The sequence below is a fragment of the Hemiscyllium ocellatum genome, chromosome 24, assembly GCF_020745735.1.
Source record: "Hemiscyllium ocellatum isolate sHemOce1 chromosome 24, sHemOce1.pat.X.cur, whole genome shotgun sequence".
NCBI classification, from domain to species: Eukaryota; Metazoa; Chordata; class Chondrichthyes; order Orectolobiformes; family Hemiscylliidae; genus Hemiscyllium; species Hemiscyllium ocellatum.
This window is the reverse complement of record NC_083424.1, coordinates 2,573,085-2,598,344: the sequence shown is the minus strand read 5'-3', so window position 1 is coordinate 2,598,344 and position 25,260 is coordinate 2,573,085. Positions and strand designations below refer to the sequence as shown.

Sequence of the window (25,260 nt, the reverse complement as noted above, 5' to 3'; positions counted from 1 at the left end):
CGTGTTTGTTTAGTCCCATTTTCCTGCATCTTATAACTTGTCAATTTCTCATCCTCTGGTACTCTCTGTTTCCTTTTAAAATTGGTGATGGAATCCATTTGTAAATCTTTACAGGACAGTGCTCTGTACCTGACAACTCTGAAAATATCTCCCACCATCTTCCTTCCACGTCTTTTGCAGTGATTTTCAGCGTATGGCCTTGCGTTAATGACTCACTCCAGTAAATGTCCCAGAATCCCTCCATCTTGTAAACCTCTCTTTACTCCCGTCCTGACCTCCTCTGTTCCATGGAGAGAAGACCAAACTTATCCAGCCTGCCCTCAGTCCCAGGGTTCGTCAATCCCAAAGGCGGTTCAATCCTGGGAGACCTTGTGAACCATTTTGAATGCATTCAGACCTTAGCCGGTGTGTACCAGGTATTGTTGTGTTTACAAACTGGGACAGATATAAATACAGCAGGGAGCAGTGGGCCCGACACAGCCTCTTGTTGAATATCACAGTAAACCAACTTGTAGTCTGAAAATCATCCCCCACCTCCCTCTGCTCTCTTACCCACGCACACTCTCTCACACACTCACTCACTCTCACACCTACACACTCTCTCACACACACTCACTCACTCTCACACACCTACACACTCTCACACACACACTCACTCACTCTCACACCTACACACACTCTCACACACACTCACTCACTCTCACACCTACGCACACTCTCACACACTCACTCACTCTCACACCTACGCACACTCTCACACACACTCACTCACTCTCACACCTACACACTCTCTCACACACACTCACTCACTCTCACACACCTACACACTCTCACACTCACACTCACACCTCACTCACTCTCACACCTACACACTCTCACACCTACACACTCTCACACTCACACACTCTCACTCACACACCTCACTCACTCTCACACCTACACACACACACACCTCACTCACTCTCACACCTACACACACTCACACACACATACTCTCACTCACACACCTCACTCACTCTCACACCTACACACCCTCACTCTCACCAGTGGGCTCTCCCTGAATGCCACGTGCTCTGATCTGGCCAGACATTCAGCAGGGTCTCTTGTCCAATCCCTTCAGAGAGTCTCTGTACACATCTGCTACACCACTTTGACCGACCTGCTGTTCCCTCCACCCAAACAGGCCGATCGGGCAATTTGTTCTGAAACAAATCCCCTCCTTCCTCAGTCTTTACTTCATTTTCTGATTCAAACTTTATTTTGCCCTCGATGATGATTTGTAGTGTCTGCTCCATCACCAACTGTGTCCATCACAGGCAAGCTGTGAGAGTGTGTGTGTGTGTGTGAGTGTGCGTGTGAGAGTGTGGAGGTGTGAGAGAGTGTGTGGGTGTGAGAGTGTAAGTGTGAAAATGTGTGCGTGTGAGAGTGTGTAGGTGTGAGAGTGAGTGAGTGTGTGTGTGAGAGTGAGTGTGTGTGAGTGCGAGTGCGAGAGTGAGTGAGTGTGTGTGTGTGTGAGAGTGAGTGTGTGTGAGTGCGAGTGTGAGAGTGAGTGAGTGTGTGTGTGTGAGTGAGTGTGTGAGTGCGAGTGCGAGTGAGTGAGTGTGTGAGTGTGTGTGTGTGAGAGAGTGTGTGTGTGTGTGTGTGAGAGTGAGTGTGTGTGTGTGTGAGAGTGAGTGTGTGTGAGTGTGAGAGTGAGTGTGTGTGAGTGAGAGTGTGTGTGAGTGAGAGTGTGTGTGAGTGAGTGTGTGTGAGAGTGAGTGAGTGAGTGTGTGTGAGAGTGAGTGAGTGTGTGTGTGAGTGTGTAAGTGAGTGAGAGTAAGAGTGGGTGTGGTTCTATGCCAGGGTCTGCTGGCCTGTTCTGTGATGAGCTGTGTTCTGTTTGGCAGGTCCATGGGTCGAAGGATGTGGATGGGTTCTATCACGGGGAGAGGAACGGCAGAGTGGGTCTGATTCCGTGTAACATGGTGTCGGAGATCCAGGCAGATGATGAGGAGATGGTGGATGAGCTGGTGAAGCGGGGTTACCTTCCCCTCAACACTCCCGTGGAGAAAATTGGTATTGCTCATTGTTAACGTCAGACAGTGTGTCCTGACCGACTCCCTCTGCATTGTTAACTTCAGACAGTGTGTCCTGACCAGCTCCCTCTGCATTGTTAACGTCAGACAGTGTGTCCTGACCGACTCCCTCTGCATTGTTAACTTCAGACAGTGTGTCCTGACCAGCTCCCTCTGCATTGTTAACGTCAGACAGTGTGTCCTGACCGACTCCCTCTGCATTGTTAACGTCAGACAGTGTGTCCTGACCGACTCCCTCTGCATTGTTAACTTCAGACAGTGTGTCCTGACCGACTCCCTCTGCATTGTTAACTTCAGACAGTGTGTCCTGACCAGCTCCCTCTGCATTGTTAACGTCAGACAGTGTGTCCTGACCGACTCCCTCTGCATTGTTAACTTCAGACAGTGTGTCCTGACCAGCTCCCTCTGCATTGTTAACTTCAGACAGTGTGTCCTGACTGACTCACTCTGCATTGTTAACGTCAGACAGTGTGTCCTGACCAGCTCCCTCTGCATTGTTAACTTCAGACAGTGTGTCCTGACTGACTCCCTCTGCATTGTTAACTTCAGACAGTGTGTCCTGACTGACTCCCTCTGCATTGTTAACGTCAGACAGTGTGTCCTGACTGACTCCCTCTGCATTGTTAACTTCAGACAGTGTGTCCTGACTGACTCACTCTGCATTGTTAACGTCAGACAGTGTGTCCTGACCAGCTCCCTCTGCATTGTTAACTTCAGACAGTGTGTCCTGACTGACTCCCTCTGCATTGTTAACTTCAGACAGTGTGTCCTGACTGACTCCCTCTGCATTGTTAACGTCAGACAGTGTGTCCTGACTGACTCCCTCTGCATTGTTAACTTCAGACAGTGTGTCCTGACTGACTCACTCTGCATTGTTAACTTCAGACAGTGTGTCCTGACTGACTCCCTCTGCATTGTTAACTTCAGACAGTGTGTCCTGACTGACTCACTCTGCATTGTTAACGTCAGACAGTGTGTCCTGACTGACTCCCTCTGCATTGTTAACTTCAGACAGTGTGTCCTGACCAGCTCCCTCTGCATTGTTAACTTCAGACAGTGTGTCCTGACCGACTCCCTCTGCATTGTTAACTTCAGACAGTGTGTCCTGACCGACTCCCTCTGCATTGTTAACTTCAGACAGTGTGTCCTGACTGACTCCCTCTGCATTGTTAACGTCAGACAGTGTGTCCTGACTGACTCCCTCTGCATTGTTAACTTCAGACAGTGTGTCCTGACTGACTCACTCTGCATTGTTAACGTCAGACAGTGTGTCCTGACCAGCTCCCTCTGCATTGTTAACTTCAGACAGTGTGTCCTGACCGACTCCCTCTGCATTGTTAACTTCAGACAGTGTGTCCTGACCGACTACCTCTGCATTGTTAACTTCAGACAGTGTGTCCTGACTGACTCACTCTGCATTGTTAACTTCAGACAGTGTGTCCTGACTGACTCCCTCTGCATTGTTAACTTCAGACAGTGTGTCCTGACTGACTCCCTCTGCATTGTTAACGTCAGACAGTGTGTCCTGACTGACTCCCTCTGCATTGTTAACTTCAGACAGTGTGTCCTAACCGACTCCCTCTGCATTGTTAACTTCAGACAGTGTGTCCTGACCGACTCCCTCTGCATTGTTAACGTCAGACAGTGTGTCCTGACCGGCTCCCTCTGCATTGTTACTTCAGACAGTGTGTCCTGACCGACTCCCTCTGCATTGTTAACTTCAGACAGTGTGTCCTGACCGACTCCCTCTGCATTGTTAACTTCAGACAGTGTGTCCTGACCGACTCCCTCTGCATTGTTAACTTCAGACAGTGTGTCCTGACCGGCTCCCTCTGCATTGTTAACTTCAGACAGTGTGTCCTGACCAGCTCCCTCTGCATTGTTAACTTCAGACAGTGTGTCCTGACCAGCTCCCTCTGCATTGTTAACTTCAGACAGTGTGTCCTGACCGACTCCCTCTGCATTGTTAACTTCAGACAGTGTGTCCTGACTGACTCCCTCTGCATTGTTAACTTCAGACAGTGTGTCCTGACCAGCTCCCTCTGCATTGTTAACTTCAGACAGTGTGTCCTGACTGACTCACTCTGCATTCATTTGCAGCTTTTTCAGACCCTGGTCCAGATCAGCACAACACACTGATTGGATGCACATCCTTGAGATATTATGTCTCCCTGAATCTTATCCAGATGTCAGTTTGATCCTTTAGAGGGAAACACACAGTGAGTGACCCTGCCTGAGACCCTCAGCATCTTATTACACAGCTGGCTGTCATGTGATGGGTGTTTGACCCACAGCACAGTGATGGGATGTGGGAATGGCCTGGGATGTGGGAATGGCCTGGATACTGGTTCTGCGAACTACATCAGGCTCCTGATGCTTACTCTCAGCAATTCACTGTGTTACTGAGCTGAGTCGTGTCAGATGAGTGTGTCGCTGGCTGCCCATTCCCCATGAGCACGGTGCCTCAGTGTAAACCCGTTGCTTTTCCAGGACCATTGTGCTTGTGTTCTGACAGTCTATGAACATGTGAGTTTTCACAGTTGGAGTTGTCACAGCAAACCCTCTGGTTGCTTCATGGTTTCTCTTGTTCTTTGTTTTTATTTGAACGCATCCCTTTCCTGAAGTGAATGCTGAGCGTGAGAAAGAGACCACACGCGCTGTTAACCGCAAATCCCGCAAGTCTAAACGAGGTCTGTGGAATCTCACTTGTTCAATGTCAGTTGTGTTTTATTTTGAGTGTGCGGAATTGGCGTGGGGTTGTCGAAGGGCAAAGTTGTTCATTTTGTATTTTCAACCCTACTCCAACTTGAACACGGAGTGGGCGGGGGGGGGAGATATGTGGGTGGGTGGGAGGAGATGGGGTGGGGATGTCGAGGTGTGGGTGTAGGGTGGTGTGGGAGTGATTGTGGGGTTTGGGGGGAGTGTGGGTGGGGGTTGGTGTGGGAGTGATTGTGGGGTTTGGGGGGAGTGTGGGTGGGGGTTGGTGTGGGAGGTGATTGTGGGGTTGGGGGGGGAGGGGAGTGTGGGTGGGGGGTGGTGAAGCATCAGACTGATGGCCAATGTTCAGAACCATTCTCCACTCCTCAGATCCTGAAGCTGTCCTTGTTCAAGGTCTGGACAATAGCCAGGCCTGGGCTGCCTAGTGGTCAGCAACATTCACACCACAAATGCCAGGCTATAACCATCACCAGTTAGAGACAATCTCATTACCAGCCCTTGATATTCAATTCCCATTACTGAATCCCCAATGTCAATATTCTGGGATTATTATTGAGCAGAAACTCCCTGGACTGTCCACAAAAACACAGCGGCTGCAAGAGCAGGCCAGAGACTGGGAGTACTGCGGGGAGTATCTCTCACCCTGACTCCCCTAAAGCCTGTCCACCATCTCCAAGGCACAAGTCAGGAGGGTGATGGAATACTCCCTACTCGCCCTGGATAAATCAAGCTCCAACAACACTCAAAAAAACAAGACACAATCCAGAACAAAGCAGCCCGCGCTTGATTGGCCCCACATCCACAGGCATCTCATCCCTCCCCACCAACACTCAGTAACAGCAGTGTGTACTATCTACAAGATACACTGCAGAAACTCACCAAAGACCCTCAGACAGCACCTTCCAAACCCACGGCTACTCCCATCTAGAAGGACAAGGGCAGCAGATACATGGGAACACCACCCCCTGCAAGTTCCCCTTCAAGCCCTCACCATCCCGACTTGGAAATATATTGCCGTTCCTTCACTCTCACTGGTTCAGAATCCTGGAATTCCTTCCCTAAGAGCATTGTGGGTCTACCCACAGCACATGGACTGCAGTGGGTCAGGAAGGCAGCTCACCCCCACCTCCTCAAGGGGCAACTAGGGACAGGCAATAAATCCTGGGCCCAGCCAGTGACATCTATGCCCCTGGAGAGAATTTTTAAAGAAAGTTTGGCAGAATAGACTTGGCTCCATTTCTCAAAATATCCAGTGATAGACAAACCCTCCCTTGACCACGTGGGGATTGAGGGCAATGTCCCAGTCTCGTTTCCCTCACTGATTGGCAGATGCCAGGCTGTTTCTGGAGATGATCTAACCCTTGGTGGGTCGGAGTTATGAAGTAGACAATGTTGTGACTGTGTGGGACAGGCGGGAGGCACAGCGTTTCCAAATTTCCAGGAGCGTTCTGGAATCCCCAGGAATTAAAGTGAAAATATGAGCTGAACAATATATTTAAACATTTTCCTCCAACACGAATAAACATATTGACAGATGTTGGATGTCATTGGCATGCAGCAGTCATGTGATCCAACTGCAGGAATGTGTCCAAGCAGAGTCAGTAACTCTGCTAGAACCGGCTGTGTGTGTGTGGGTCATGTGTCAGTGGGTGTGTGAGTGAGTGAGTGTGTGTGTGGGTCATGTGTCAGTGGGTGTGTGAGTGAGTGAGTGTGTGTGTGGGTCATGTGTCAGTGTGTCAGTGGGTGTGTGAGTGAGTGTGTGTGTGTGGGTCATGTGTCAGTGGGTGGGTGTGTGAGTGAGTGTGTGTGTGTGTGGGTCATGTGTCAGTGGGTGTGTGAGTGAGTGAGTGTGTGTGTGGGTCATGTGTCAGTGGGTGGGTGTGTGAGTGAGTGTGTGTGTGGGTCATGTGTCAGTGGGTGGGTGTGTGAATGAGTGAGTGTGTGTGTGAGAGTAAGTGAGTGTATGTGGGATTGCGTATGAGTGAGAGTGTGTATGTGTGTGAGTGAGAGTGAGACTGTGTGTGTGTGTGAGGGTATGTGAGAGTGAGACTGTGTGTGTGTGTGAGGGTATGTGAGAGTGAGACTGTGTATGTGAGTGTGTGTCAGTGTGAGAGTGAGACTGTGTATGTGAGTGTGTGTCAGTGTGAGAATGTGAGTGTGTGTGTGTGAGGGAGTGTATGTGTGACAATGTGTATGTGAAAGTGAGAGTATGTGAGAGTGAGAATGTGAGTGTGTGAGTGAGATTGTGTATGTGAGATTGTGAGAGAGTGTGTAATTGTGAGAGTGAGAGTGTGTATGAGAGTGAGAGGGTGTGTGTATGAGAGTGTGTATGTGAGAGTGAGAGGGTGTGTGTATGAGAGTGTGTATGTGTGAGAGTGACAGGGTATGTGTGTGAGAGTGTGTATGTGTGAGAGTGAGAGTGTGTATGTGTGAGAGTGACAGGGTGTGTGTGTGAGAGAGTGTATGTGTGAGAGTGACGGTGTGTGTGTGAGAGTGTGTATGTGTGAGAGTGTGTGTGTGTGAGAGTGAGAGGGTGTGTGTGTGGGTCATGAGTAAGTGTGTCAGTGGGTGGGTGTGTGAATGAGTGAGTGTGTGTGTTTGAGAGTAAGTGAGTGTATGTGGGATTGTGTATGAGTGAGAGTTTGTATGTGTGAGAGTGAGATTGTGCGTATGTATTTGAAAGTAAGATTGTTTGTGTGTGAGTGAGAGTGAGACTGTGTCTGAGTGTGAGGGTGAGTATGTGAGAGTGAGACTGTGTATGTGAGTGTGTGTCAGTGTGAGAATGTGAGAGTGAGACTGTGTATGTGAGTGTGTGTCAGTGTGAGAATGTGAGTGTGTGTGTGTGAGGGAGTGTATGTGAGAGTATGTGTGAGAATGTGTATGTGAAAGTGAGTGTGTGAGAATGAGAGAGTATGTGAGAGTGAGAATGTGAGTGTGTGAGTGAGATTGTGCATGTGAGATTGTGAGAGAGTGTGTAATTGTGAGAGTATGAGAGTGTGTACGTGTGAGAGTGAGAGGGTGTGTGTGTGAGAGGGTGTGTGTGTGTGAGTGTGTGAGAGAGAGTGGGTGTGTGTGTGAGTGTGTGTATGTGTGTGAGTGTGTGTATGTGTGAGAGTGAGAGGGTGTGTGTGTGAGTGTGTGTATGTGTGAGAGTGAGAGGGTGTGTGTTGAGAGTAAGAGAGTGTATGTGAGTGTGTGTGTGAAAGTGTGTATGTAGGAGTGAGAGAGTGTGTATGTGAGTGAGAGTGTGTGTGTGAGGGTGAGAGTGTGTGTATGTGTGTGAGTGAGAGTGTGTGAGTGAGAGTGTGAGAGTGTGTGTGTGTGTGTGTGTGTGTAAGTGAGAGTGTGTGTATGTGAGAGTGAGTGAGTGTGTGTGTGTGTGTACACGTCACTCCTGGGCAGTACTGAGAGGGGGCTGAGCTGTCCCAGCAGCTGATGTGAAACCCATGCCCCATTTAACCTCCCGGGTTAACAGGACCGATCCCACAACACTGTCTGAAGAAGGTCTCCATGTTGTTCTGGAGTAATAACTGTCCCTCAATGAAAACTACTAACAGTTACATTACTGTTTGTGGGATCTTGCTGTGCACAAGGTGGCAGCTGTGACAGCAGCAACTACACCGTTCATCAGAAGGAGAGGTTCCCATTGGCTGGACAGATCAGGAGGAGCTCCTTGCTAACATGATCTAGAATGACTGTATCTGGGGATACAGGACCATCTTCCCCCCTCCCTCCCTCTGACTGGAGAGGGATCTGGAAGGTCCTATTCCCTGGTTAGTGTCTCTCACCTTCCCAGGTTTTATTATTTGGTCTTTACCAAATCAACAATTCTCGCTGTTCTCCATAAAACTCCAGATCGATTCTCAAAATGTTGGGAATGGGATTGATGGGACGGGGGAAGAAATGGTGGTATTTAACACCACCGTGTCGGTGTGTGTTTTTGTAAAAGCCGTGTTTCCTGTGTGTTTTATGATAGAGAGGAACAGGAGGAGTAGCCAGCAACACTCGGTCCCCACCCGGAGAATGGTGGCGTTATATGATTATGACCCAAGGGAGAGCTCACCGAATGTCGATGTGGAGGTACCCTGTTCAGATCATAGTTTCACAGCATGTGTCTGTCACTGGGAGGGAGTTCCTCCCTTTCTGCTTGGAAATGTACAGGCCAGACTGGGGAGCAATGGCAGGTTCCTTTCCTAAAGTGCTTTACTGACCCAGATGGGTTTTTATAACAATTAATTATCATTTTGTGCTCGTTATTACTGAGACTAGTTTCTGATTGCAGATATTTTGTTGATTAATTGAAATTAAATACCACCAGCAGCCACTGAACCTGCCTCTCCCCAAGTTTTAGTCTCTGTGTCTGTGTTACTGTGTCTGGTGCTATTACCCACTAGCCCTGAGTCTTTCTCAAACTATTCCCAAGCTCTGTACAAAAAAACATTTATATTTAAGGTGTCTTTCTAACCAACGCTATCATTTCAACAAAAGAGCAAGGTTAATCTTGTTTATCCCTGCTTTTTCCCATGAAGGATTTTGAACAGGATAAATATAGAGATGTAAGGTCCAGTTGAAAAATGTTATTGCTGTGATCTCTAACTTGCTCTAACCAGACCTTTCAAGAGGGAGTTGGAAGAGTATTTGTAAAAGAAAGATTTGCAGGGGAATGGGATTAATTGGATAATTCCTTCACATAGAAGCAACACCTTGTAGGTGCTGGAGATCTGAAATAAAAAATAACATTGCTGGAGAAACTTGGCACATCTCACAGCATGTGTGGACCGAGAAACAGAGTTAATGTTTTGACTCCAGTTTTTCTTCTTTAGAACTGAAGGGGGGGGGGGGGGGCGCTGGAAAATACATTTTTAATGCCGTTGATAGATGGAGGAGGAATGACTGAGGCAGATTATGAGGATGTCCAGAGCAAAAGTCAAAGAGAGTGTCATTGGTAGTAAAGGGTAGATTGACGTGTTAAATAGGTGTAAATGAAAGGCGTGTACAAGAGAAAATGGGTGTATTCATGAGTGGGCAATGAGGGAGCTAATCAAAATGGTGGATCGTGTTCATGTTATGGTGACTGGGCGGGTAACTGGAGCTGAGGTCATGGAAAGATCAGCCATGATCTTATTGAACAGCCAGACCGCCTACTCCTGCTCCTACCTCTTATGTTGTTTTGTCTTCCCAGTTATGATGTTTTTTGTTGATTCGTCTACAGGGAACACCTAGATTCCTCCATGTCCTTGCACTCTGCGGTCTTTCTCTATTTAAATAATATGCTGCTCTTTGGAATATCCTGAGGTTATGAAAGACACTGTAAAAATTGAAGTCTTTCTGCAAATGACAGTTAATGAAGTTATTACATTGTGTAAGGATCCATATAAATGTAGATTTCTCCACAGGGGGTGGAATAACAGAGTTTGCGGTTACAAGCTGTGGTCCAATTTGCTACAACTTCCCTTCTCTCTGGATGTAGTAATCAAAGAACAAACACAAAAATAATACAAAATGTATGTTATCGTAGAGGACTGTGTCAAATACAGTTCCCATTTCTGTTTCAGGCCGAATTAACGTTTTGTGCGGGGGATATCATCAGCGTCTGGGGGGAACTGGATGAAGATGGATTTTATTATGTAGGTTCATCAAGAACAAATATTTAAAATAAGCCAAAAGATGCCACTGTTTTATTGAACTGAAAAAGGAAATTACCTTCATCATGCGGAAATCTTGTGTATTTCAAATGGTGTATGAACAGCTGCTTGCTGCTTTTCTTCAGGTTAACATTTTTAAAATGGTTGTGAATCACATTGGGACAACAAAATTGACTTGAAATGAGGGACAGAAAACACGGAAAAAATAATTCATATAATTTCCTCTTCAATTTCCATTGACTCACGGGAACTGGTAGCACAATCTCAGTCAGTCTCCTTAATAAGTCAAAGAACAAAGAAAATTTACAGCCCAGGAACAGGCACTTCGGCCCTCCAAGCCTGAGCCGATCCAAATTTACTGTCTAAACCTATCGCCCAATTCCTAAGCATTTGTATCCCTCAGCTCCCCACCTACTCATGCATTTGTCCAGATGCACCTTAAATGAATCTACTGTGCCTGCCTCTACCACCTCTGCTGGCAACGTGTTCCTAACGCCCCCCCACCCTCTGTGTGAGGTACTTACCGCGTGTATCCCCCTTAAACTTTCCACCTCTCACACCTTGAAAGCGTGACCTCTCGTTATTGGATCCTTCACCCGGGGAAAAAGCTTCTCTCTATCTACTCTGTCTATACCCTTCATGATTTTGTAAACCTCAATCAGGCCCCACCCCCCCATCTCCTTTTTTCTAATGAAAACAATCCTAACCTACTCAACCTCTCCTCATAGCTAGCACCTTCCATACCAGGGGACGGGGGGGGTGTCGGATGGGGGCGGGGCTGTCGGACAGGGTCGGGGGGTGTGTCGGATGGGGGCGAGGCTGTCGGACAGGGTCGGGGGGGTGTGTCGGATGGGGGCGGGGCTGTCGGACAGAGTCGGGGGGGGTGTCGGATGGGGGGGGTGTCGGATGGGGGCGGGGCTGTCGGACAGGGTCGGGGGGTGTGTCGGATGGGGACGGGGCTGTCGGACAGGGTCGGGGGGTGTGTCGGATGGGGACGGGGCTGTCGGACAGGGTCGGGGGGTGTGTCGGATGGGGGCGGGGCTGTCGGACAGGGTCGGGGGGTGTGTCGGATGGGGGCGGGGCTGTCGGACAGGGTCGGGGGGTGTGTCGGATGGGGGCGGGGCTGTCGGACAGGGTCGGGGGGTGTGTCGGATGGGGGCGGGGCTGTCGGACAGGGTCGGGGGGTGTGTCGGATGGGGGCGGGGCTGTCGGACAGGGTCGGGGGGTGTGTCGGATGGGGGCGGGGCTGTCGGACAGGGTCGGGGGGTGTGTCGGATGGGGGCGGGGCTGTCGGACAGGGTCGGGGGGTGTGTCGGATGGGGGCGGGGCTGTCGGACAGGGTCGGGGGTGTGTCGGATGGGGGCGGGGCTGTCGGACAGGGTCGGGGGGGTGTCGGATGGGGGCGGGGCTGTCGGACAGGGTCGGGCGGTGTCGGATGGGGGCGGGGCTGTCAGACAGGGTCGGGGAGGTGTCGGATGGGGGCGGGGCTGTCGGACAGGGTCGGGGGGTGTCGGATGGGGGCGGGGCTGTCGGACAGGATCGGGGGGTGTCGGATGGGGGCGGGGCTGTCGGACAGGGTCAAGGGGGGTGTCGGATGGGGGCGGGGCTGTCGGACAGGGTCGGGGGGGTGTCGGATGGGGGCGGGGCTGTCGGACAGGGTCAAGGGGGGTGTCGGATGGGGGCGGGGCTGTCGGACAGGGTCGGGGGGTGTGTCGGATGGGGGCGGGGCTGTCGGACAGGGTCGGGGGGGTGTCGGATGGGGGCGGGGCTGTCGGACAGGGTCGGGGGGTGTGTCGGATGGGGGCGGGGCTGTCGGACAGGGTCGGGCGGTGTCGGATGGGGGCGGGGCTGTCAGACAGGGTCGGGGGGGTGTCGGATGGGGGCGGGGCTGTCAGACAGGGTCGGGCGGTGTCGGATGGGGGCGGGGCTGTCGGACAGGATCGGGGGGTGTCGGATGGGGGCGGGGCTGTCGGACAGGGTCAAGGGGGGTGTCGGATGGGGGCGGGGCTGTCGGACAGGGTCGAGGGGCGGGTGTCTCGCACGCTGTGTGCTGCTGCAGCCTCCTGAATGAGGAGCAGATTTTAAAAACTCCGAGTCCCAGACGAAAGGCGTAATCAAACCGAATAATCAATTATCCAAACGAAATAGTGCCCGCCCATCACGTTTGGATAATCGAGGTTCCCCTGTATATACCTTCCTGGTCACCCTATCCACGTGTGCAGCCACCTCCAGGGTACAATGGACCTGCACTCCCAGATCTCTCTGCTCATCAACTTTTCCCAAGGCTCTTCTGTTCATGGTATAATTTGCTTGAAGATTAGACTTGCCTAAATGCATCACTTCACATTTGTCTGGATTGAAATCCATCTGCCACTTTTCTGCCCAACTCTCCAGTCTATCTATATCCTCCTGTATTCTCTGACAGTCCCCTATGCTTTCTGCTACTCCACCAATCTTCGTGTCATCTGCAAACCTACTGACCATACCAACAGTGCCCTCTTCCAGATTATTTATGTATATCACAAACAACAGTGGCCCCAGCACTGATCTCTGTGGAACACCACTGGGCACCTTTTTCCATTTCGAGAAACTCCCTTCAACTACTACACTCTGTCTCCTGTTGCTCAACCAGTTCTTTATCCACCTAGCTAGAACACCCTGCACACCATGTGACCTCACTTTCTCCATTAGTCTACAATGGGGAACCTTACTAAAGTCCACGTATATTACATCTACAGCCCTTCCTTCATCTATCAACTTGGTCACTTCCTCGAAGAACTCTATTAAGTTGGTAAGGCATGATCTCCCCCATGCAAAACTATGTTGCCTATCACTGATAAGTTCATTCTTTTCTAAATATAAATAGATCCTATCCCTCAGTACATTCTCCAGCAACTTTCTCACCACTGACATCAGGCTCACTGGTCTGTAGTTACCCAGAATATCCCTACTACCTTTCAAGTACAGGGAACGACATGAGCAACTCTCCAGTCCTCTGGCACCTCACCTGTGTTTGAGGATGTCACAAAGATATCTGTCAGGGCCCCAGCTATTTCCTCTCTCACCTCCCTCAGCAACCTGGGATAGATCCCATCTGGTCCTGGGGATTTGCCCACCTTAATAACCTCTAGCCTACCCAACACATCTTCCCTATTTATGTCAACGTGATCCAGATTCAACTAACTAGCACTCTCAGAGCATCATATCCAACAATGACTACAATTCTATTTAATGCAACATTTATTAAGTAACCCTGACTGTGCTAAGACTTCCCCCAGAAACTGATTTCAGATCGTCAGTCAGGCTCACAGCAGGATTCATTTGCATGTGTTTGAAGCAAACTAAATCCACTCAGAGCATCTTGTCCTTTGGAGGCATATGTTGTACCCATTTCACTGAGGAGATAGCCAATCCCTGCTGGATCCCCATGCCCTGCCCAATCAGTGTTGACCTACCCATTTTGAATTTGACAAGTTAAATGTGACCCTTGAGAGTTGTTGTCACAGCGCCATGCCACGCATACTCCAACCAACCAGTGTTCTCTCTGCAGCGTTTTTACTTATCGATCCTGTGTAAGTCGCTGTTCCTTTGCTAAAGTTGGTTTTCTTTCATCTCAATCCTGACAATTGTGAGGCAAACCGAAAAGCCTGAACTCCACGTTTCTTTTTAACGATATTTCAGTTCTGTCGTGCCAAGGAAATAATCACAGACATCAAAAACCTGAATCAATCCGAGCAGTGCGATTCTTATGAATTCTGTGCAAGGTGCATTTTCAGAAACCATTTGTTGAGTTCAACTTCTCCCATAAAGATAACTTTGATCTGGTTCCCTCGATATTATCCATGTTTAAGCTGCTCGTGGCTGATCTGTATGTCAACTCAATTTACCCACTTTTACTCCAGACCCATTAACATTGTGGAGAAAGTGAGGACTGCAGATGCTGGAGATCAGAGCTGAAAATGTGTTGCTGACCTGCTGCGCTTTTCCAGCAACACATTTTCAGCCCATTAACATTGTGCCCACCTTGGGTTTTAAATGTTTAATTGACAACACTCACTACATCCCTCCCCCCTCCCCCCTCCCCACTACCCCTTCCCCCACTCTGCTCCCACCTCCCCCTCCCCCCCCACACCCCTCCTCCAAAGTCAATGTCCTTCTTTCCAACAGCTTGCTGCTGTGTTCCCTGGAAACTGGCCTGGGGTGAAATACAAGGGGAAAGGAGCTGAATGATTTTTCCAATAAATTGTTGGAAGTGGAAGGCACCTGCTGACAGGACAGTGCAAGAAGATCCAACTGGGGCTTTCAGGATGGAATTGGATGGATTTGCCTTTGGGGGAGTGGAGGGGTTGGAGGATGGCAGTATGGGACTAATTAATTAGAGAGCTAGCACAGGCATGAAGGGCTGAATCAGCTCCCTGTCCACCGTCAGGTCCTTTGTGCTAATGTTGTGTCATTCACTTACAGGGGGAGATCAATGGCCAGAGGGGCCTAGTTCCTTCAAATTTCCTGGAAGAAGTGCCCGATGATGTTGAGGTCTATCTCTCTGAGGCTCCCTCTAGATATCCTCAGGAACTGCCAGTGCGCCTGAAAGGGAAAAGGGTAAGTAATCTACTCTTAACTGGATTTAAATACATCATCAACTTGTTTGGGTTTTGCTTCATTTCATGGCTTTTTTTTGTTGAATTTATGTTTTTTGTTGCCTTTTCAACATTCTTTTCGGCATAAACATTAAACATCACCCTCTGGGATTCCCATTAAACATCACCCTCTGGGATTAATGTTAAATGTCACCCTCTGGGATTAACATGTCAATCAATTATGACTTTATTGCTTCATACCACAGTCACCACATGGTTTGTAAATCACCTGCTAAAGCTCATTGTGGAGCTCCAGACCATTCTGAGACAGGAAGTGCCAAATGGTCATCTCAAATCCATGTGTAAAAAGCTCCTCACCTTCCCTTGGCGAAGCGTTGGTACCCCCTGGGGGATCCATTTACCAGGACCACCGGCTTGAGGTTGTCTCGCACATTGTTCAGTTTGCAGAATCCAATAAACAGGAGAAATATTTTTCCTTTTCCCATCACTCCCCTGTCTGGGGCAGCTGGTCCAACATGGCCACCATTTATCAGGATGACAATCTGGACTTGAAAATGACAGCAATTATTTTGACAAAAATATCATTTTCTTTAGCGATCACACTGTAGTTGTCCTGAAACGTCCCCTTTCCTTTTAAGTTCTAACTTGTGTGTTTCTGGAGTTAGCCTGCAACGGACTAATTCTAGCGTTGGGTCAAAATGAAACTAAGCTGTCAAGCCCCAGTTGGTAACAGCTTACTTTCTGAGCCTGAGCTGATGTTTCATTTTTACTCAGTCCCTTCTTCCTTGTGAGCCAGATTCAACACTAACACTCACATGGAACTCTGCATTCTATGGTGTGAGTTATGCTGGTTCTATATTGCCATTCAGGATGTTTAGAAAGAACTATGTAAGGACATGTGCAACAATGGATCTGAGGCTGGGGTACAGAGAATGACATTAACACAGTACAGCAACACCATAAATGTCATAATGTCAATATGTTCATGGCTTTGCTGTGATTGAGAATGTTTAGACTATATTTCTACAGCATCCAGTTAACTCCAGATTTTCATCAGGTATTAATGAGGCATGAAGTGCTATTTATTACAATGTTGCTAAATGTTGGTGGTTGCATTTTATTGATTTTATTGCAGTGACAGGAGTTCATTTTAAATCGTACTTTAGTCTTTTGTAAGATTCTCACTCAGCTGTGGATGGGAAAGATGGATAGTCACAACCTATGTTTGGTGAATTCACTGCAATATTTGCTTTCTGTAGTACTGCTGGTTAATGCATTCCCTCCCTGGCACCTTATCATTTTAATTTCACAGTGCCTGTAATTCCATACTACTCTGTGAAACAATTGAGAAATGATTTTGTTTTCAGACATTTAGATCATTGAGTGTTTGATTCCCTTCAGGAAGGGGGATGTTTACTGTAAATTATTGGCGTAAATGTCACCAGGTAAAAACCCAGTAAAGTTCAGCTATCACCTCTGCTGCACTCAGAAGCAGAACTTCTCATCACCCTGAGATTAACACAGACAGCAAATCATTTCCACACAGCAATGAGTGTCTGGGCTGCATGCATGGAATTAATTGATCAGAAATTAGGAATGTGTGTGATAATAGACAGGAGAGGGTTGCTCATCTTGTTGGGCCTGTGCTCTCCAGTTGGAGTTTGAGGGGGGGGCGGGGGAAGGTGTTGCCAGTGAGACCCCACATCATCTGCTTCCCAGGATTAAATGCCAGTCAGCCCCCATGCCAGGCTGATTGTTGTCCTTAGGATCAGGGACCCCCACTCCACCCAGTGGAATTCTCACCCACTGGGGAAGGCACCTGAGAGCCAGGAGCAGCTGGCTGACTGGGAGAGGGGGCATAGGGAAGGGAAAAGGGTTTAGCAGCAAAGGTAAGCCATTGGCTCCCAGCGGGATATCCTTTGGAATGGCCTTCTGCCCCTCCCCACCCTCCAGATGGCAAACATACCAGGGTGACCTCCCTCTACTTGGGTCCCAACCAATGGTAACAGCTGTTTAACACATCATTTCAGGAAGGCCATCCTCGAGTCCCCCAGCTGAGACTTCACAGGGCTGGAGTTGGAAATGTCATGAGATTCCTATCCTCCCACCTGGTTAAACATGCCCCTCCCCCCACCACCTCCAACTGCCCTGGTTGTATTTGCAACACCAAACACGTCCCACCTTCCCTCCAATTTCTTAGGAGAGGAGCAAGGTGAGAAATTCACTCACACAATGTTAGGTGAATAAGATTCCAGAAAGTTCCTCTTCACTCCGAAAGGTGGTAGTCATGCTGACAGACCCCTTCAGTCTTAGCAAGTCTATTTTCTGACTGTACTCCAGAGTTACCTCACGTCTTGCAATAGTATGAAACCCATACAGAAATTAAACCAGTTGATGATTCACCTTTAACCTGGATCCAGTCATGTTAATTGAAGAGCATAATGAACAATTATAATGGAGAACAATCCAATTTCCTTCCTCCCTCCCCTCATTGGGGTCTTAACAATTGAGAGCAAGACCACTAAAGTCAAGACCCTGTGTGGCCCATGGCTTTATTTTCGTCCTTCACATTGCCTAAAAGTTGCCTCTTTCAGTAAAGCCTTTGCTCACTTCCTTACTCTCCCACCGTGGCTCAGTGTCAAATTTTGTTCAGTGCTTTGATGTGTTTGCTTGATTTTATTGTGTCCAAGTGCTAGGTAAATGCATGCTGCTCTGTTGTTGTACTCCGTGTTTATCCTAACAATTTACTTCAGTCTCAATGTTCCCTTTGAGCAGAATTCTTGGTGTGTGTGCATTCAGCATTTCCTACGTTTTTATGTCTATGTGCTTACATTTACTGTCAGCAGCAATATCTAACAATTGTTTGACCATCAATGTGATTTCTATACCCAGAAAGTATAGATTACTAGGTTTTGGATTAAGTATAATTACCAGAACATGGAACAACTCAATGCGTCCTGAGTTCAGTATTTTGTTGTCATAGACACAGATTAATGGTGACAAATCACTTGCTCTATTTAAATAAATCCTTAGGTTAATCTAGTAACTGATAGCGTTGCTTCCAAAGTCATCACAAATAAAACCAACATTTTGTTTTTCTGGGAATAACAGAATTCTCTTCACAGAAACCTATTTCTACATAATCATCACAGTCCAGTCAATCGAAGTCACAGCCCAGCATTATACACACTGTAGGCAAGATTTTTCTCCCTGGGAAGGTTAGTCCTAAGGGGGGGTGGTGAGGTGAGGGAGTAGAGTGGATTTGAGGATACAGATACCTGACTTGCTGAAGTTGACAGCACAGGCCATTATAAAAAGCAACAAAACACTCACTGGACATTTCGAGATGGTCAGAATTGAAACGCAGGGAAGTTGTTAAATTTGTGTTGAGCTGTGATTGGATCACACCTACAAGCAATCCTGAGGTCCAAGGTTGAGATGGTATAAAAGAAGATTAGGGAGGATGATTTCAGGATTGAGAGATACAAGAGAAATGGTGGTATAGTCACTGGGTTAGTTACACAAGGCCTTGTGCTCCGGGAAATAGATTAAAATCTAACCAGGGCAGCTGGTGGACTTAAAATTCAATTAATAAATTTTTAAAAACTACCCTGTGCTGGTAACCATGGTAACTAGCATGAATTGCTGTAAAAGCCCAATTTTTCCACTAATGTCTTGTAAGGAGGGAAGTCTGCTATCCCTGCCCAGTCTGGCCTAAATGCAACTCCAAACCCACACCAATGTGACTGACGCCTAACTGCCCCCTGAAACAGCCAAGCAAGCCATTCAGTTCAAGGACAGTTAAAGATAGGTGACGTGCTGATGCCCACTCCATACAAAATTAAAGGTAAAGAACTATCAGGAAAGATTACAGACTGAGTCTTTCTTCCTTTCAAAAAACATCCTCGTTGTAGAAGTGTCTTTACAGAGCAAAAGCGCCTAGCTCCTGTGCCCACACCTGGTCATCTATCTGCTGTAAACCCAGCATTTCACATTTGGTCCATTACCTTCCACAGTCATTGTGCTCATCTAAATATCTAAACATTACTTAAATATACTGAAGCATGGAAAGATTGTGATCTCGTTGATTAAAACAGCAAATGTGGTTAACTTGTTAAGGGAGAGACCAGAACTTAAGAGCCATAAATGTAATAATATTTTGATCATTGGATTTATTAATCAGGAATTCAGGAGAATCTTTTTTACTCAGAAAGCAATTGAATTTCTTTAGCATTAACAGTGGTTGAAGTAATAAGATCATACAGTATATAAGAGGCCCTTCGGCCCATCTAATCTGCACTGCCAAAAAATATATTACTCCCTACACTAGTCCCACTTCCCCCTACTAGGCCCATAGCCTTGGTTGTTACAACATTCCAAGTGCTTATCCCAGTACTGTTTAAAGGTTGTGAGATTTCCCACCTCAAAGCCCCTCCCTGGCAATGCATTCCAGAGCCTTACCTCGCTCTGGGTGATAAAAAAATTAAAAATTACACTCCCTTGTTATTGACAATGTGAAGGGTGTCTTTAAGGAGACGCCAGTTAAACACACAGGACAGAAAGGAATGAAAGGGTGAGGTAGGTGAAGAACAGCGAAGCATAGAGTCCACTTCAGTCAGGCAAAGTGACCAGTTTCTGCAGGATACATTTTGCTGAAGTAGTTCCAGGGATGAGGAGTTTCAATTACGTGGATAGATTGGAGAAATGATGGTTGAGGGGAGATTTGATAGGGAGCTCGAGTCTTTGGGAAGAAAATGTCAGTATCGCTGGAAGGACTGAGAACCGAAGGGGACAGATTGGTTAAGGAAATAGTAGTGATGACAGGGATAAACTTCTTTCACATAGCAAGTGGTTTGGATCTGGAATGCACATTCCCCAGGGAATGATGGCCTTCTAAAGGGAATTTGATCATCATTAGAAAAGTAACTGTGCAGGGTGAGAGCAAAAGGGTGTAGTGGAGTGACGTGCATCTTCAATGGGCTAGCACAAACATCAAGTTAAAAAGTGTGGTGCTGGGCAAGGACAGCAGGACAGACAGCATTGAAGGAGCAGGAGTTGACGTTTTGGGCAAGAGTCCTTCATCTGGAATGTTGGGGGGTGGGGGAGTAGAAGGGAAAGGGGCTGAGAACTGGGGGGGGGGGGGGGAGGAGAAGGTAACTGGGAAAGCAATAGTTGGTGCAGGTGGAAGGTGATGGTGATAGGTTGGAGTGAAGGGTGGAACAGATAGGTGGGAAGGAAGATGGACAGTTCAAAAGGACAGTGCCGGGTTGGATCTGGGATAAGGTTGGGGCCGAAGGGAAGGGAGATGAGGAAACTGGTGAAATCATCATTGATTCAGTGTGGTTGGAGGGTCCCAAAGTGTTGGTCCTATGCAGACATGACCGATTGAATGGCCCTGTAATGTAATCCTTCCATAAAATTCTACAGAACTAAACGGTTCTGACATGAAAGAAGATGTAGCGCTAACTCAGCATAAATTAGAAACTGTTCTTTTTAGATGATGAAAAGGCACTGCAAACTTCAAAAATGCAAACTTTAAAAAAAATTGTACTAAAAGGAGGATCTAAGAAGCCAGTAAATATCCAAATTTTAAACAATTACAATTGGAAAGAAGAAAATTCTAGTGCTGTACCAGACTGGAACTAACATTCAGATTAAAATGTTATCCCTCAGAATAACTAAAGCTCAACCTTTAAGGTACAAATGAAATTTGAGGCATTTTTCTCAAGTGAGTAACATTGTTGTTTGGGGCTTTAGTCCTTCCATTTCAGTATCATCATTGCAATCTTTTCTGTTTTGTTTCTTTGCTCATCTGCTGGGAACAGAAGAAGAGTGTTCATTTTACACCTTAATAAACGCACTGTAACCTTCTTCACGTAAGTGACCAACTGAAGATACCAATAGCAGGAAATCCTCTGGGTCTGATGCAGCCGAGCCACATTTAGAAACTATTGCGAAAGAAAAACACTCCTCCCCAAAAGTGATCGTGAAAATTCTTCACTAGTCCCACACTAAATCCACTGCAAATAATTTTTTGTAAAAATTTTGCATTTTCATTTGTCAGAGGTCATGAGTTAATTGCTATCATAAGCATTTTATTTTCTTGGTCTATTTTTGTTTTAGTTCAAAAGCAAAAATTCAAGACTTTGGGGAAGACTTTTTCTTTCACAACCTCATGTTTGTTTTCTTTGTAGAACTAAGTTGAGTAGACTTGTTGAGTTTGAGCTGCTTGGATGCATTAGACAAATCTGCACTCTGGTATCTTCAGGTGTGTGATATTTGGGTGCTGTAATTAAGTCAGAGTAGTCCTTTGTGCATTTTAAAATCCATGTGCAGCTTCTGGTTTTCATTTACCCTTTAACGCAATCCCTTTCTACATTTTTTTTTAATAAAAACTAATCAAATCGTATGATGCACACTAGGTCCCTGGTGAAAACATTCCAAGGAGGGCACCGTCTCCAACCGTCCATCCCCACCACCATCACCATCATTCTGGAGCTGGTATAGTAGATGGGCCAGACAGCCCAATGTGGGCCAGAGATATGGCTTCAAAAAAGAAAAAGGGACTGTTATCACAAGGAAAGAAACTGCTGAGGAAGCTTGGTGGAGTGAAGTGATTCTTGTGGATTCGGAATAATCCTGCACTTCCACTGTCTTATTTCCACATGATGTCATAGCTGCCCTTTACATCCTTGCCTTAGATATGCACAATGATCTTATTTTTTAAAACCCACTCAGTAAGAGAAGGTGTACGTTGTATGTGCTGTCTGTATTCATTAACCTTCTCACCACCAAAAAGCCATGAGTTCAAAGCTGTGAAAGTCTTGTGTTTGCTTACCTGGGTCAGTGTCCAGTGTTGCCCTTTCTTTCACCTTCCCCCCTACTCTGGAACTATGGCTCTACGTTTCCATCTCACAGTGAACATTGTCTGAGCAACAAAGTGGCATTCAACTGAAGAGGAAAACAATTAGCAAACCCCCCTCTATTTGCCACCTGATGCATTTCATACCACATACATGAAAATGCATGCATTTCCTTCAAAATGTATACTTGATATCAGTTTTTGTGTCTAAAACTGGTTAAAATTGGTATATGTTCTTGATAAAATAATGGCATGCAAGAAAACAAGGCAGTGCAAGAAACCATATCTTTAATGTGTTCACTGATAGAGTTTTACCTCCCCATGAAATTGCAGTTGATGGGTGTTTTAAGAGCAACACAGTTTTGTATTACAACAAAAACAATAATTGGCTGATTAATGTGTTTTCACATGCTGGCCACGACTGACCTTTAGACCTTACCAGGTATGGCTATGGAAGTATGCTAATAAATATTAACCAGCCAATTAAACAGATTTCCTACATGCCTTTAATTTAATATAATGACATTTAACTGATGTTTCTCTTTTGTACATTGGATCATTTGTAAATTCTTGGTTTTACTGTTTTTATACATTATTTACAGATTGCCTTCCTTTTTGTAAAATGTCCTTCCAATGAAATGATGCTACTCCCTCCCCAGGTTGTGACTACAACAGTCAGACTCCAGTGTAAAGTATTGTAAATTATTGCTGTATTCACATGCTATCCTTACTGAAGAGCTAGCTAGCCTTTAATATGTTTGTGGTAACAGATGTGGGTGCATGCATGTGTAAATTTATTCATGTGTAAAAAGTTTTTATAAATAAATGATTCAATTTTTTGTAGAATATCCAACTTCTCTATTGTATATGTTATGGCTTGAATATTTACTGGCAACTGCTGTTCCTAAGTTGGAAATTGATGTCAACAGACATTTCCCTCAAAGTTTTTGCTTGACACTGACTTCAAACTACAAATAATGCTGATGGTTCACTGATCAAAATTACAGTACTTGAGGCCTTTCAGCCCTTTGTGCCTGTGCTGATGTTTGCTGTTCAACCGCATTGGCATTCTTATTCCCAAACAAGAGGAACATTTTTTTCAATAATTGCAAAGATTTGAACAATCATTTTACAACAGCCAACAATACATTAAAGCAACAGATATGGATTTCCCATGAACCAAGTGCAAAGTGAGTTGCTTAGAATTACAAATGCAATGAACATTTAGGCAAACGAGTGAAGATAAATTAACCTGACAGGCTTGTGATCAGGGTGTATGTTAATATCAGGTGTTGGATGCACCTAGTTAATAAGTAACTTATTAATAAGAAGTGGAGGAGCAGGGAGGACCATTTTCCCTTAGTGAACAGTCAGGGTGAAAGGCCAGCTGCTTGATTCAGTGGGCAGCACACCAAGATCAAAACTAATAATCAGGTCAGTGAGGAATAGTGACTGGTTACTGCTAACTTGGCTTTCCATGACTGACAGAGGGAGCGGAGGAGCAGCAGGGTCTTCCATTCTGGGAACTATAGAACATCTCACATTGGAAACTAAATCCCAATTGCCCTGACAAACATTCATACACTAAATCGATGGTGAGTTACAAAATCAACATTAAAATACATGTGACCATTTATTTCTGCCACCTTTAGAAAGATTTGAGTTTAATAATATGTAGAGATGACACGTCACCACTGCAGCACAATCAATCCTCATTGCTTTTCATAATTCAAATGATTTTCAACTGTGATACATTTTAAATCAAAAATTAAAATGTTTTAAGAATGTCAACATTTTTGTGCCCTTTCTGGTTAGTTGTACTAATCCTGACATTCTTTCACTTTAGGTGGATGGGACTGTCTAATAGGCAGGAGTCAACGAGAATATAGTCCACAGGACAGCAACGCAGAAATGTCTTCTGATCTGCCATGCCTCTGCAAAATGCGAAGGAACCACCTTTTCTTTTGTTTTTTAAAATTAAAAATTGGGTCTGCATCGAGGATTTCTTCATCCCCTCTGGAAGGTGCTATTTTTTTTAAAAAGGCAGTTTTTAAAAATATATATTTTTGTTACAAATTTCTCCGGCAACCTTCAAAACGCAATTGTTTTCAACTCAAATGGAGCAATGGATCTAGTGGGGAGAGGATCACAATCTGTGATGTGAAGCTCAATCTGCAACAGGGGCTAGACTCTGCTCATCTCATCAACACTGCAAATACTATGAACCTGCGGACTGGAGCATTTAAAAGTGGGTAATGCCTATGCTATTGTGTTCTTTGACTAATGCCATCAAAAAGAGGACACTTTTGCAAAAAGTGAGTGAGTGAGATTTAATAGCCAGCCAAATTACAAAGTTGCTTAGTGAAGGGATAACCCCTTGTTTAAGTAATTGCTATTCCTTGACCCTCCATCTTCCTTTCAGCAAGGATAGAAATGTCCAGCACACAGCAAGAGCTATGCTTTCACCTGTTGAGTGATGGAACCATAATGAAAAATTGATGAATCTGACTTTGGCACCAGACTGACATTGCTCACAGCATGGGGCTACTCTGAACCATCCTCCCCAGTTTAAGGAGCTCCTTTGGTTAAGCTAGTTACCTTCATCACCATTTTAAATGCTTGGTATCTCTTGTAGATTAAAATGCTCATTAAAAACAAAACTTAAAACAACTGCACCTCACTTCACTTTGCACTCCCTCCAACGATCCCTAAACTAAATAAGGGCCAAATTTGTCACGTTATGGAGACAGCTGGGGGCCTAACTTAACTCTTTCAAAGAATGAGCAAAATCATAACGGACCAAATGCCTCTTTATAATAGCATCAATATCAATAATGCTCTGAACAAGAAAACACAGGAAACATTGTATCTGAAAGGTGTGCGTGCACTGGAAGGGAGATTCACTAGGATGCTGCCATGAGGAAAGATTGGGTAGACCGGGCAGTTCTGCTTGGAGCAGTGAAGATTGGAGGAGGACCCAATAGAGGAGTACAGGCTAGGGTGGATAGGAAGGCACTTTTCTATTAGTAAAGGGGTCAATAACCAGGTGACTAAGCCTTCTCCCTCAAACTTTAAATCTGTCAGAGGAGAGTTGAAGAGAAATACTTTCACCCAGATGGTAGGAGGAGTCTGGAACACTACCTGAAAGGATGGTAGAGTCAGAAATTCTTGTTACGTTTAAACAATATTTAGCTACTTATTTGAATTTCCATAACCCCTGGGGACATGTGTTGACAGTTCCTTGTTGACTTGGGCAGGCATAATGGGCTGAATGACCTCCTCTGTGCTGGAAAACATCCACAAGTCCACATCCAAGACACCCAGTTCTGATCCAAACCCAAATGGCCCTTTTCACAATTTAC

General features: G+C 46.1%; 1 protein-coding gene across 1 annotated transcript in view; it reads left to right on the top strand.

The window, feature by feature from the left end:
• Positions 1–21,653, top strand: part of rimbp2b (RIMS binding protein 2b) — a 119,838-nt gene extending 98,185 nt beyond the window's left edge. Inside the window, exons 18-23 of the mRNA XM_060843897.1 lie at positions 1,887–2,055; positions 4,700–4,765; positions 8,770–8,873; positions 10,349–10,420; positions 14,903–15,037; positions 21,459–21,653. Of these exons, the coding sequence (XP_060699880.1) occupies positions 1,887–2,055; positions 4,700–4,765; positions 8,770–8,873; positions 10,349–10,420; positions 14,903–15,037; positions 21,459–21,653 (741 nt within the window). The remainder of the gene's footprint in view (positions 1–1,886; positions 2,056–4,699; positions 4,766–8,769; positions 8,874–10,348; positions 10,421–14,902; positions 15,038–21,458) is intronic.
• Positions 21,654–25,260: the final 3,607 nt, after the last annotated feature.